At 34.7% G+C, this 13,538-nt stretch overlaps 1 protein-coding gene across 2 annotated transcripts in view; it reads left to right on the top strand.

Moving 5' to 3' along the window:
* Window positions 1–13,538, top strand: part of ELP4 (elongator acetyltransferase complex subunit 4) — a 153,388-nt gene that overhangs the window by 8,689 nt on the left and 131,161 nt on the right. For both annotated transcript variants that reach the window (XM_085300868.1, XM_085300866.1), the window contains exon 3: window positions 6,538–6,659. In XM_085300868.1, the coding sequence (XP_085156994.1) occupies window positions 6,538–6,659 (122 nt within the window). The remainder of the gene's footprint in view (window positions 1–6,537; window positions 6,660–13,538) is intronic.

Raw genomic sequence — 13,538 nt, 5'->3', positions numbered from 1 at the left:
TAGTAGTTTAATTTCAAGAGGTATTGCTATACTGGGAGTGAAACTAGCATTTTCAGCATTCTCAGTGAAATGAGATTTGAACAATATTATCAAAACAGTTTATTCAATGTGAACATGAGAGCATTTGTTTGTTTCGTTTTAAACTCCTCCAGAAGATTAGTTTGCTAGAATAATCTCCCCTTTCAAGAAAAGGGCAATATAGCTGTTGCTTAAGCACACTTTCCCCTCTGCCCCATCACAGCATACTTAAACAGAGTTGTATGTCTATTTTGCGACCTTCGGGAGTAATTTTCAGAACATTATTGTTTTGTTTTATAAATATAGGCCAGGTTTATGTAATACATTATGTGTAGTGAGTTCTAGTACACTCTGTGTTGGGTCCCTATTCTTACATACCTTTAAGGTGCTGTTCTTTGATGGCTGAAAGTTTTAAAGGTTATCAGTAGGAAGGATTTTGTTAGTAGCTGAGGTCAATTAAAAAAGTTATTTGGTTAAAAGCTTGCCTATACTTGTGTATTCTAAGCCTTGAAGCCATTTCAGCTACTTTAATTAGCTGCTATTATTTTTGTTAGAAGTGCAATTTAACCTGACTGGTAAGAGCTCTCTTCATGTGTCTATATGTAATTGACTTTATCATCTTTATAAAGTTGAAAAAGATAATCTCTGCAGAGGTACAAAACAGTGATTTGCTAAATATAATTATACAAAATACAGTTTATCAGAATTCACCTTCCTGAAGTGTGGCCAAATGCCAAATATTGTAACATATATGTTTGACAACTTTGTTTTGGCATGTACTAATTAAATGCAAGTGACACAGACTAAATTCCCTCAAGCTTAGTAAATGTGGACATTAGTATCTTCTAAGTGGAATTTCAGATTATTAAAATAATCACATCTTTTAACCTGCAGCAATTTGGAGAGAGGCTTCATAGCTAAAGAAAGACTCACCTTAGGTCAGAGTATTATACTGTAGAACTACCTGGTGAAAAAGGTGATAGGCTATGACAGGCTTTTGGCAGCTTTAGGGAAACCTGTCTAGCATTTGTACAGAGGACAAAAATGCTATCTGTACATTAGATTGTTGTAGTCTTATATTTTCCTCTTATGGCTCTTATCATTTTAAATGATTATTCTACAAATTATCTCTGGCGTTTTTCAAGGACCTACATGACATTTAATATCACTCAGATGTTTAGAAGTCAGTTTTTAAAAATGTGATTGATACATATTTGTTACCCTGTAGTCGCTTTTGTTGTTGATTTGTTGTTTCTTTTCAAGTTTTAGTGTTTTGTTTTTGTTTTTTTTTTTCCCCCTCAAATCTCTCCCTTGGAACACAAATATCTCTGGCGCCTGAGGGAGCAGTTACAGCTAGAGGTTCTTTCATTCTTAAGACCACATATTTAGACCTAAATTTCCATAACTCCATAAGACACTTATCTTTTATTACATCAATTATATAGTTACAGTGCCTCACTCATATCTGGTTTCTGTCTTCTGTGCTCCAGCTAAACTCCAGTGCCTTACAATTTTGTATTCAACTTCATGACCTACTGTTTTCTCTCAGTAGTTCTAGATAATTCGTGCACAAAGGTATTAAGGTGTCTCTTCTGTGTCAGCAGTCTATACAGTACAGAGATGGAGAGAGGCAAAAATAGGAATTGGTCTTTATTCCTAGCTTTCAACATGGTTGTATGTTGGAATTCATTACACTGATACTGACAACACGGCATTTTCTTCATGACCGTTTTGGCCACCGGAGTGGTCTCTGCTGGAAAGAGACCAGTGGGTAATAGTCACAATAAACTATTTTATCTGTGTCCTTTATCTATAGAATCAGAGGAGGTTTTGTCCTGGAGACAATATGCGTAACTTCTAGGTAAATAATCTCTTTTCCATGTATAGTTTTACGCTTCAGTAGTTACTCACCTGCTRCTTAGCTGGAGAAATACTTTTTGTTCAGAAAGAATCGGAGAGAGCTGTGGACTGTTGTCTGATTTGAAGCGATTGGACCCAGAAAAGAAGCTGCAGCTGCAAGATTCCTGTATGTTTGTGTGCTTTATTAGTTAGAAGCAAAGTTCGCTATAAAGGCTTCTGATGAGAGACCTACTTAGTATGGAGGCTAATAATAAAGATTTGAGGGGCTGTCTTAAGTATTTTGGCTGACTAAAATGCACTTAAATCTTGTCTGTACAAGTACAGAATAGAGGTAGTTTTTAGATGTGGGTACAGTTTGGAAAATTAAAGGTAACTGTTGAGAACTTTTTCAGCCATCAAAATAAGAAGTCCAGAAGTTATTAGAGAACAAAAATACTTCAAAATATTTGACTTGATTTATCAATGAAGGTAATGGTAAGTTACTGAAATACCTGTGCTAAATTATTTATAAATAAGAAAGCTGTACTCCTTTGGTTTTGAATAGTAACATAACTATTGAAGCCAGAGTACAATGGACACTATCAGAAAAGCCCCATATGGGTGCACTTTAGATCTTTTGAATACCACAAAAGTTTAGTGACCTAGAAATGAATCAATAAAAAGCCATCCTCTATGTGACAAATTGAAGAACTGAGGGATTCTTACAGATGCATTGACTTTAACAATTCAAGATACACTGTTTGTAAAGCCTTTTCTGAGATGCATTTAATTCTTTGAATACTGTAGCAGGCTATGAGGTGTTTTATGTTTAGTTGCCTCTCCAGTAGTTCATTTTCTTGTTTTTACAGTAAGTTTACTGTTACAAAAATCAAGACTAAAAGAAAGGCTAGTGCAAAAATTATGTTTTCTCACACTGGTAAGATTTTTTTTTTTTTTTTTTTTTTTTTTTTTGCTAAAATTGAAAGTTCCTTATGGCTTTGTAAAATGTTTTTGGAAGAGTATGGCAGTCTAAGAACCTCTTTAGGCCTCAGTTACAACACTACAGATAAATCTGTCACTCAACAAAAAAAAAATACTCATGGCTAGGTGGATGAAAGAGTCACATCCCTGCTCCTTGTTACTTCATTTCTATAGTTTATTTTAATATTTCAGTATTTCAAATAAAATTGAAGTAAAAATTCTTAACCTACACAAAAATTCTTAACCTGACAGCCTGACTTCCTATTAGTTTAATTACATAATCAGTAATGCAGAGTATAATTTCTTCATATTTGTCTACACCTTATGGAGTTCTGCACAAAACTGAGCATATTGTTCACTGTCAAAGGAATAATCAGTATTAAAAATGATGATACAGAAAAGACATTTGTTGTATATTTGCACACACATGCAACTGTAAACTACCTGGACAAAAGGTGATACTGAGTTATACATCACTAAGTATGAGTTTAAKCCTGGCCATATTCAAATCAATCCAAATCAGTGTTTCTCTGTCCCAAATTATGAAAAAAGATGGACTTTACCACGTAAATGAAAATTAATGAATCAAGATTTCTGATTCAGTAAGGATGAAGTAAATGTTGTGGCTGAGAATCCTTCCAGAATGCCTTACTAGTGTTCCTTTTCCTCCTTTGTTCAAAAGGAAGGATGCCTGACTATATCACCTCCCCTGACATCTGCCGCAGTGATGCGATTATATGGGAGGCTTGGTGAATTCCTTCAGGTAGCTCAGACGATTTAATTTTTTTTTCTTTAGTAAGTAGCTATCATGCTGTCACTTTGATTTCTAGGGAGCTTTGGCTCTTAGTTTGAGAGCTTCGTAGATGGAGATTAGCACACGGAAATCTATATACTGCATGATCAGTTATATTGCAATAAGTAACAAAAGCATAAATAACTAAAGAGAGCCAACATGGGATGGTGGTGGGGGGGGGGAAATATGTGTGTTCCTGGATTCTGGCTGCAAGGAAAAAGTGCTCTCCATCCTAGTTTCATATATGGTTCTACATTCATAGTCATAACACAACATATTGAGCTGAGTTACTAGGAAAACACAGTTCTTCAGTAATACTGTTAATGACTCTGTATGCATACTAGAATAAATTACATAAAAATATTCAATTAAGGGCACTACATTTTCAAGGAAATTCTGTAGTGCTTTTGAAAATTTATCATGCTGAAATTTTAACAGAGAATCCAGCTCTGTCAACAGTAAATGCTTGTCTATACTGTATTTTTCACTATCCTGATTATCTGCTCATATTCTTTACTAATTGTTTTTTTAAGTTATAATATATTGCAAGTATATAAGAAAGCTAATATGGCCTACTAAGAAGGCTTACAGTAACAAAGATAAATTTATATTATACAGTCTGAGGTTTTAAACTCTCAGATACTACAATAAGCTGGATACATCAAAGACTAATACTAGTAATACTAATGTTGTAGTTATTGTGTTCCCTTGGGCTTATTTGGTTATCAAGTTCCATGTTACTTCATACCTTAGCTACTGTCTTGTGATTCATTTCTTCTCTATCTCAAAAGCTGTCTCAATCTCAAAATGTTACTTAAAAGTCACTTCTAGTGGATTTATTTTTCAAGCATTTGTATTATGGTTGCATCTCCTCTAAAAAYGGCATGAATTGGGATTTTTTTCTTAAGCTTAGTGAAAGGGAAAACTTTAAATCTTTCTCTGTAATAGCAAAATAAGTAATCTTGAAATTGTATCATTAGAGATCCTTCTGAAGAAGGAAGAAAATAATTTTTTTGAAGTTAAAAGTGTATAGCTAAAAACGTATATTAAAACAATTAGGCCAAATTCAAATGCTTTAGAAAAGGGACAGTGGGGACTGTATTATCCTATGGAAGATGGGAAATATCTTTGGGAAAACTTCTGGAGAATCCCCAGTGGATTTGAAAATGTAGATTTTTGAATTTTTCTCTTAYTAAGCTAGGCTTTTAAAGTGTCAGTATTTGTGTATACCATCCAGGATGTAGCAGTGTATCACTATTTTTCTGTCATTTGCTTGCTAATCTCTCCATTGCTATTATGTTCTTTCTCCATTTTTGTTATACATCTCCTTTCTTCCTTTTGCCCCCCACTCTACCTTGTTGGTTCTTTTTGACTCCTAAGCTCTAGAACTTACTATTTTTGCTATGTATCAGTGATATTTGTTTTGTTTTATTCCTTCAAATACTTCTTTATATATTATACTTCTATATCCTATACTGCTAAAGGAGTATAAGAATACTCCTTCAGTATTTTTTACAACTTATGTTTGAATTACAACTTTATTTCTGGCCTTTTTTCGATTTTTTTTTTTTGGGGGGGGGGTCTGTTTTTTATGTTTTCATTTGTGATTCATAATAGGAATTGTTTCCAAGTTGTATAAAGAATGGCTTGAGTGTCCCGTTGGTCTTATGTAAAGAAAATATCGTCCTGTGTGGTTCAGCCACAATGTCCCTGTGTATTTTCTTCCAGCAGCCACATTAGCAGGTGGAGAGGTAAAACTTTGTATTTTTGCATTTACTTTTGTCCCCTCAAAAATATGTCAGATATCACTTCCATATAAATGCCAGAAACATCTTGTTCTGAACTGCATGACCCAAAAATTTTCTGGACAATTAATCTGATTATTGTACTGTGAGGAATATTTTATGCTACCATTAACATTTCTGTTGTTTGTACTTCCTAAAAATAAAGAAAAGAGGAGATGTTTCAAATTTCAGAAGTTGTCATTTGTTTATTTGCTTCACCTGTAATGTGGAGTTACAATAAAGTTTATTTTATGAAGCTCACTGAGACTTCCTATGTCTAGTAATTTCTGATACTGAACTTGCAACAAAAATTCCAAGAAATGCTAGCCTTCTGAAGTCAGTGGGAGTTTCTGTTGATTTCGGGAGACTATTCCCAATATCTCTTAACACACATTGTCACACCTCCTAAATAATTTAAGTTCACATATCTTGGACACGTTCGTGTTTTTGCTCTGGATAGTTTTCAGAAATGGCATTCCAAATGGATTGTCAATCAGTTGAAATTTTGCTTTTAAAAGCTTTATACAGATTTGCAGGTTTGTCTCCCCCTCCCCCAAGTATTCTCATGTTCATCTGCATTGTTTGTTTTGTAGTTCTAACTGTTTTGAAAGAAATACTGGGATAAAAATATTTCTGTAAGAAACATTACCATTAGGACTTTCTCATACATAGATTTTACATGATTAAATTTTTTTAAAGCATCAATTAGTCAATATTTTAAGTCAATTGATTACTATTTTAAGCATTAAAAATATAAATTTGTAACACAATTCTCTCAGATGAGCAAAGCTCCTTCCCATTAAACCATGATTTTTGGTAATCTCAGTCAATACTATTGGTAAACCTTTTTATTGAAAGTGGCATTATTGCTACCTTATGTCTGTATCTCATCTGTGTTTTAGAGTCAAACGTGATTGAGAACTATTTCTGTCTTCAAAGATGAAGAATATTGTATTATTGAGCATTACGCTCAAAGCTCTAGATCCATATTGTTTAAACCTTACTTCTGTTCTACATTACATAGAAGTACATGAGAAGGTACACGAAAAGATGTAATGTTGTGGAAATTCAGGTGTTTCATCTAATCAAAAAAAAAAAATCCAACCATTCTTGTTTCCACAGAGGAAGATAAATATGGTGTTTACTCCAATTTGTTGTTCAAGTATTTTCTCGCAGAGGGAGTTGTCTGTGGACATGACTTGTTTGTTGCTTCTGCTAAAGAGCTTCCTACCAACATCTTAAAGGTAAAACCAAAAAAAAAAAAAAATGACAAGTAAAGCTGTAATCTCTTGATGAACTTTAAAGATGTATATGCTGTGTAGTTACAAATGGATGATCTTGGTGGCTCACAGGAATATATTGGGAAGTGCAGTGTTTATATTAGCCAGGTCTGGGAATTATATTTAGCCTCTCTCTGTAGACAGTGGAGGAAGATCCTCCCAAGGGATATCAGAGAGGAGCGTACTTACCCTTCATTTTGATATGAAAGGAATCCAGTCAGACTAGATGGCTACGTTGGATGGTTTGATTAAACCCAACTGTTTACGGTTTCCACATACTTATAGCAAAGAGTAGTTAAGCAGCTTTTAAAGTACTATGAGGGAAATAGTTTACAGTTTATATTTCTTGTAGCTGGCTATAGGAAGAAAGAATTAAATTTAACATCTTTAAGTACAACTTCCTTCATGTGTACTTTTCATTCTGACTGCAGTCTGTCTACTAGGAAGCTTGGTAGCTTTGGATTAGGTCATATAGAAAGGCTCCTTTCAGACTTCAGCAAGCTTCTAATCAAACACTGATGGCTTCCATTATAAGGAAACAATTTTAAGGGAGAAAAAGCTTGATCAACACTGCAAAAAAAAAAAAAAAATGCTGACGTGAAAGGATAATCTTTCCAAACTTCATTAAATATTTTATGTCTCTCTAAGGCTGCTTTTTTCTAATATCAAAAGTAACATATAATTTACTGATTACTTCTGCATCAAGTGAAGTCTGGCTATTTCCTTAAGAGTCTTCGGCGACTCTTTGTTTCTGGACAAAATGATTACTTTCTTTTTCCCTACCTAGTAATGCTCGATTCTGTGTGTTACCTATTTAGTATGATAATACTAAATCGTAAGTATTTGGGGAAAAGTGTATTCTGAATGAAAAGATACAACTGTGTTATGAGAAATCTGATAGTTTCTGCAATGATCTTAAACCTGAAGAAGGTTCATTTAGGAATGGAATTTTTTATCATTTGTTTCATTTTAGAGTATAGCCTAAATAAATAGGTGAGAATTTGATTGTGAAGTATGAATAACACAAGAACATCCTATATATATTTTTTTTTTAAAGGTTACTTTTAAAATACATGATAAAGTCATTGACTGTCTGACATACTGATCATTGCAGATATTTTCCCCATCAAAATTAAATTATCCAAATCCAAATTATTTGTGTTGTATTTAAATATCTTAAAATGGCTAACATGTATTTAAAGGCTCATAGTATGGCATAATTTTTCCAGCTTCTTTCCATTGTGCTTTTACAAGTTAATGAACAGACATTATTGCATACCTCCATCCTTTCTSTACCAGTTTGAGTTCATACTCTGACTGGTCAGTTAATCCTATGTCGCAGAATCACAGAATGGTTGAGGTTGGAAGGGATCTCTGGAGATCATCTAGTCTAATCCTCCTGCTCAAGCAGTCACCTAGAGCATAGGTAGCACAGGGTTGCATCCAGGTAGGTTTTGAATATCTCCAGAGGAGGAGACTCCACAACCTCTCTAGACAAGCTGTTCCAGGTTTGTATGACTGAGTTTCATCATCTGATTTAGAGTAAGTTTTCCTTCTTGTTTTTAGGTAGTCACTAGGTAACCATACTGCATTCCTCTGTTGTAACTCTATAGTGGTGTTACTATAAAAGATTATAAAAGGATAATATTACATCAGGGAAGTTGAGAGAATATAATTTTGTCTTGTTTTTTCCTCAGTTTGTGTTTACCTAACCAATGGTACTCTTGTCTATGATACTCGACTCTTGACTATTCACTGCTTCCTTTGCTTAACGGGAAAGGTATAGTAAAGTTAGTTTCTCTGATTTGTATGGCTATCTTGAAATTATTTCAGAGAGACCATATAATATCTTTAGCATCAATATAGAAAACTATGTGCTTTCATACTTGGCAAGCCTAGGCACCTTTAGAAAAAATGATATGCATTATCTAAAAGAACACTATTGCCTCACCTGGAAGTTGACCTAAAACTGGCTTTGGACATAGCTCTCCAAAGCACGGAAGTAGAGGAATTTTTCCTAAGACTCCCTTACTTAAATTCTAAAAGAGAGGACATTCAAGCACTTCATCAAGAAATCTCCTCCTGTGATAAAAACRAGCTGCTCAGGATTTTGACATCTCCACCAAATCAGGTTTTCAAGACAACACATCTGACCATTGAATACCATTGTTTTATTTAGTGTGACTACTAATTAATTCATTGGCAATATTTGTCTGGACAGTATTCTTTACTAGAAAGGCAACATGGTTTGGTGTATGTATCAACCTTGAATTATGTATTTTTTTTTGTATATCCTTTTTTTAAACAAAATTCAGGAAAGATTCAATATATAGTTCTATATATTCAATATAATTCTATAACTAGTATTGTAATTAACTGTTATTTCACCAAAAGGTAGTTTTAAACTACTTGTGTCCCTATTGTGTGGTCACTCTATTTATACATTCAGTTCTCTGCTGAGATGCCATAATTGCTCTATTTTAATTTTATGATGTGATTTGAAGTTTCTTGAACCTGTAACAAATTACTGTAGACAAATATTGCTGGTGGTGGGAAGGGGAAAAGACAATCTTATAGACCATAATTATCTTGAAATTGTGTATAACTAAAAGACAAGTAGAGGATAAAAAGCCCAGATCAGCTGCCGAAGATATTTTATATTACCACCCACCAATTTATCCATCATCCTTTGAAAACATATTCGTGCCTTTTGTAGTCAAAGCTCCTTCAGGAAGTTGGCATTAAGACGTAATGCTGAAAAATTATACACCTCTGGTAAATCCTGGAGAACTATGTACATGCTGCTTTTTAGAAGTATTTTAAACATTTCATAGTGTTTCTGTTCAATCTATATTCTTCAACAGAAGGCATCTTTTTACTATAAACTATGGGTACTGTTTAATATAAGAAATAGTATGATATATTTTTGTAACAGGTTATTAAAAAAATTATTAAATTGGAAAATGAAAAACTAATCAATAATTTCCTTCAGTCATTTTATATCTTAACATTTCATTTTTAGTAGCAAACTTTACACTTAGACTTAAAAAGAATGATTATGTCCTCATGTAGAAAAAGCAAAAGGAAACTAATAAAATAGTTTCTTCTATCCATTTACTTAACTTCACTGGGTTTAGGGGCTATATATGTATTTTTTTTTACATAATTCAGCACTCTAATGCCAACTGTTTTGAATTTCTGTATAATATATGTATTTAGAATGGAACATATATATTTGAGTATATGGATGTATTTATTACAGGGAAAAATTGAACTTCAAAACTAAACTGCTCTGAGAAATGAGGTTAAAATGTTAGTAACTGAAGCCAGCTGGGAGAAGCAGCTGCATACCATCTTTCAGTAGGCACTGTTACACTGTGCTGAGAAAAAAGAAAGTGACACTTACCTGGAGGCTACGAATTCTCACGCTGACCATTGTGAATGGAACTTATTTCTTGCCCTTTGCCTTTTTCAATTCAGAAAAAGTGGTTTCAGAGTAAACAAGCAAACTTAAAGCTTTATAATATGGAGCCAGCTAGATACCTTCTGCAGAAACATTCAGTTGTGTGCATCTTTTAAATTAGGAAATATCTTTTCTCTGGTGTTCATTTACACTGGAAGTGTTCTCACTGCAGGAACTTGAGCTGCTTCCTTTTTTGCCTTGAGCGTGGGTATATACCTCTACGTTTTTGTATACAAAGAAAACTACCCTCAACTTAGAAGTTCATCTGACACTTCTCCCCCCCCCCCCCGGTTCGGATGTGCAGCTTACTTCTTCACACTTCTGTTATTTATGCAAGTGTAAGAAGGACTTATATGCTGTATAGGTGGGATGTTCCTTACCAACGTAGTTTGATTTGTGTTTACTACTTGTTTGGTTGGGAGTTCTGTTGTTTTTGTTTGAGTGGGGCTGTTAGTTTGCATTTCAAACACTGCTTCCTCCTCAGGAAGAATCGAAGTTTTTTCCTGTCTGTAGGAGATATCCTTTTGTCTTAAAGGTTTTATAATATGTTTGCAGAGTGTATGGCTTCAGACCAGTCCCAGGTGCAGCTGGAAACGGGTCTAGCAATTCCATCATTATAGGTATACTTGCTTGATCACAGTCTGCTATTGTCAGAAAAGAGAGAAATCATTTTAAGGGTGCCAGTTGCATCAGGTAGAGAATGGTTAAAACTGTACACTCAATTGCTATAACTTGACTGTAGACTGGACTGTAGAGCTGTTTTCCCTTTCCTCCTTTTCCTAGTAACTTTTTGTGACTTTTAAGCAGCAAGGTGAAATTCAGCTTTTAGTCCTTTCTTATTCAGCTGCTGTTACTAATATCCTAGTACCTTATTACATCTGATTCAGTACCCTGAACATCTGATAGTCAATACTTACTTCACTGTTTCCGCTGCTGATCCTAGTTCTGATAACAATTTAGCCTGTAGGCTTCTGCTTTACTTGTGATTATGTAACTTCTTTTGCTTGGCCAGCCCTTCTGCTTTGCCCCAATATTTTTGCTCCTTGAATTTCATCTTTGTAAAAATAATAATAATAAATAAAAATAAATGGAAGGAGGAAGGTTTGGAAGAGAAGAGGAAAAAAGAGGCTGCTGTCCTATCCCAGGCTTCATAGCACACTATGGATCTTACCATCTATTTTTTTTTCTGCAAACAAAAGTATTTTCATTCCTAAAGACTGTTCAGCTGCTTGACTCATTGTATGAAGGTCCCTTTTGTAAGATCAGACAGGATCTGTTGCTTGAACATCAATAGAATGTGTTTGGATCGATGATCTTGGTACTTTTGGCAAAATCACGGACAGATTATGATTGTTTAGTGTCTTATTCATGCAAGTACTGTGCAACTGCTAAAGCATCTCAGAAAAATGCAGTACTGAGAACAGTTCTACACCTTGTTTTCTAAGAAAACTGAAAGGTGCCTTTAGATAGCTGCTTCTGTGGGTAAGATATTGGAAACCATACTTTTTCAAGATATGTTTATGGATATGTATATTGATTACTTCCCTTATTCACGTACTTTGTTCCATCTTTTTCAGCCTTCTAGATTAAGAAAAATTGTGGTTCATATGATATATGATACCTCTGCCCTCTTACGTCCTCTTCACATGAAGATACAGGGCTTGAACATATTTGCAATAGTAACAAGACAGGAAATTTTGCAGTATGGTAGAGTTTTCCTCTGTTGTATGAAGAGGAACCTACACTAGTGCAAATTGCAAGTAATAGGAGAGCTGTAGCTCCTTGTTTTTCCCTTAGAAAACGTTCCCTAGATATTTGTATATTTTTGTTAATACCAAATGTTATTGAAGTTACCAGTGAATTCCTGTGAGTGGAGTGCAACATTGTTAGCATATACCTTAGTAGTCCAATTCTGAATTTAAGAAAATATCTAGCTTTAACTAGTAAAATGGTCTTTAATAAAATGGTCTCAGGGGGCTTTTTTTTTAGGCTACCTATAAAATATTATATAAATCAATAGCAGAATACTAAATTGTAAGAAAGTGCACATGAAAATAGCAGAAATCTATCATTTGAGCTATAGGGTTAGACTAGGTGAAGGATAAATGCCAGCATTTTTTTCAGGCTCCTCAAAACTAGTTTGCCCAATTTGAGCTATTTGGAATAGCTAAAATTTGAGTATGATGCATAATTCCTTAAAGTAAGGACAGACGGACAGACATGCACACACACATGGACGCGCACACAGTCTTGAGCTGAGTTTGCCATGCAGAGAATGAAATAGGCGCAGAGAGAGGGAACTGGATGCTTTAAGGCATTTTTCTGATATAAAATCTTCCTAGTTACAGAATTTAAAGGATATCTTGGCTTATCTTCCCTTACCTCTTCTAAAAGTAATCACTGAAGCATCCTCATGTTGTTTTCTGAAGTTATTTCACCAGCCTATGTAAGAGGTAGGTTAGATATAGAATAAGATTAACAGTTCACCATAACACTAGTGCAGAGCGCAACAGAAGATCATCTAAAGTCCCAGGGTAAAATGCAGCTGTTGTAGTTCACTTCACATAAGCYATCTCCCACTCCTCTTCCAGGTGTTTGAGTATTGCCTGGACACCACTGTAAGCAGTGAAATTAGAAGGGGATTGCATCTGCTCCAAGTTAGAGTGCCAAACTGATTTCTGGAACCCATACAGATACAGAAAATACAGCTGTTTAGTCCCTTCTCCTTATTAGTACCAAGGTATGGTTCCACTTGTGTGGCTCTAGGCAAATTTAAGCCACCCCCTTCCTTTACCCTTCTTGCCCCCTCCCCCCAAAAAAAAGAAAATAAAAGGTAATAAAGATATTAAAATCAGCTAATTGTTGAGATATGTTATTTGTATTGGATACATTTCTACATTTCATGCTTTTCCTGCATCAGACTTGGTGACTAAATTTCTAAAACTGTCTATGAGAGTATATCACTGCCATTTTTCCTCTAAAGCTGAGTAATTATTTTATTTAGGCCTAGGGGAAACCAGTCTCACAAGCTCTAATGAGCGAAAGTCAGATTACACTTGCCTGTTATGATCACATCTTGATAATAGTGTTCTCTGTTAAGCTGATATTACTCTGGAGGCTGCATAAAGTTTGTCTTTGGAGGAGAATTTTCTCGTCATTATACAGGCAGACATAAACCAACATCACCATATAGCCAAACACTTTCCCTGTGGGACCTGTGGCCAATGTATGTCTTTGTCCATTCCATTGGAGATCAAGAAGCAGGAGGTGGAAGTGCAGGAGGTCTAGAATTGCTTTCCAAAGCTGCATCTTTTCATTTCCTGTGGAAAGCTGAAGAACACTTTGTGTACTTCCTACATTTCTATGGTCTTAGCAGGTTT

This window comes from Rhea americana, unplaced genomic scaffold (assembly GCF_003343005.1).
Source record: "Rhea americana isolate MKP2758 unplaced genomic scaffold, rheAme1 scaffold_17, whole genome shotgun sequence".
Lineage (NCBI taxonomy): Eukaryota > Metazoa > Chordata > Aves > Rheiformes > Rheidae > Rhea > Rhea americana.
This window is presented reverse-complemented; position numbering and strand designations above follow the sequence as displayed.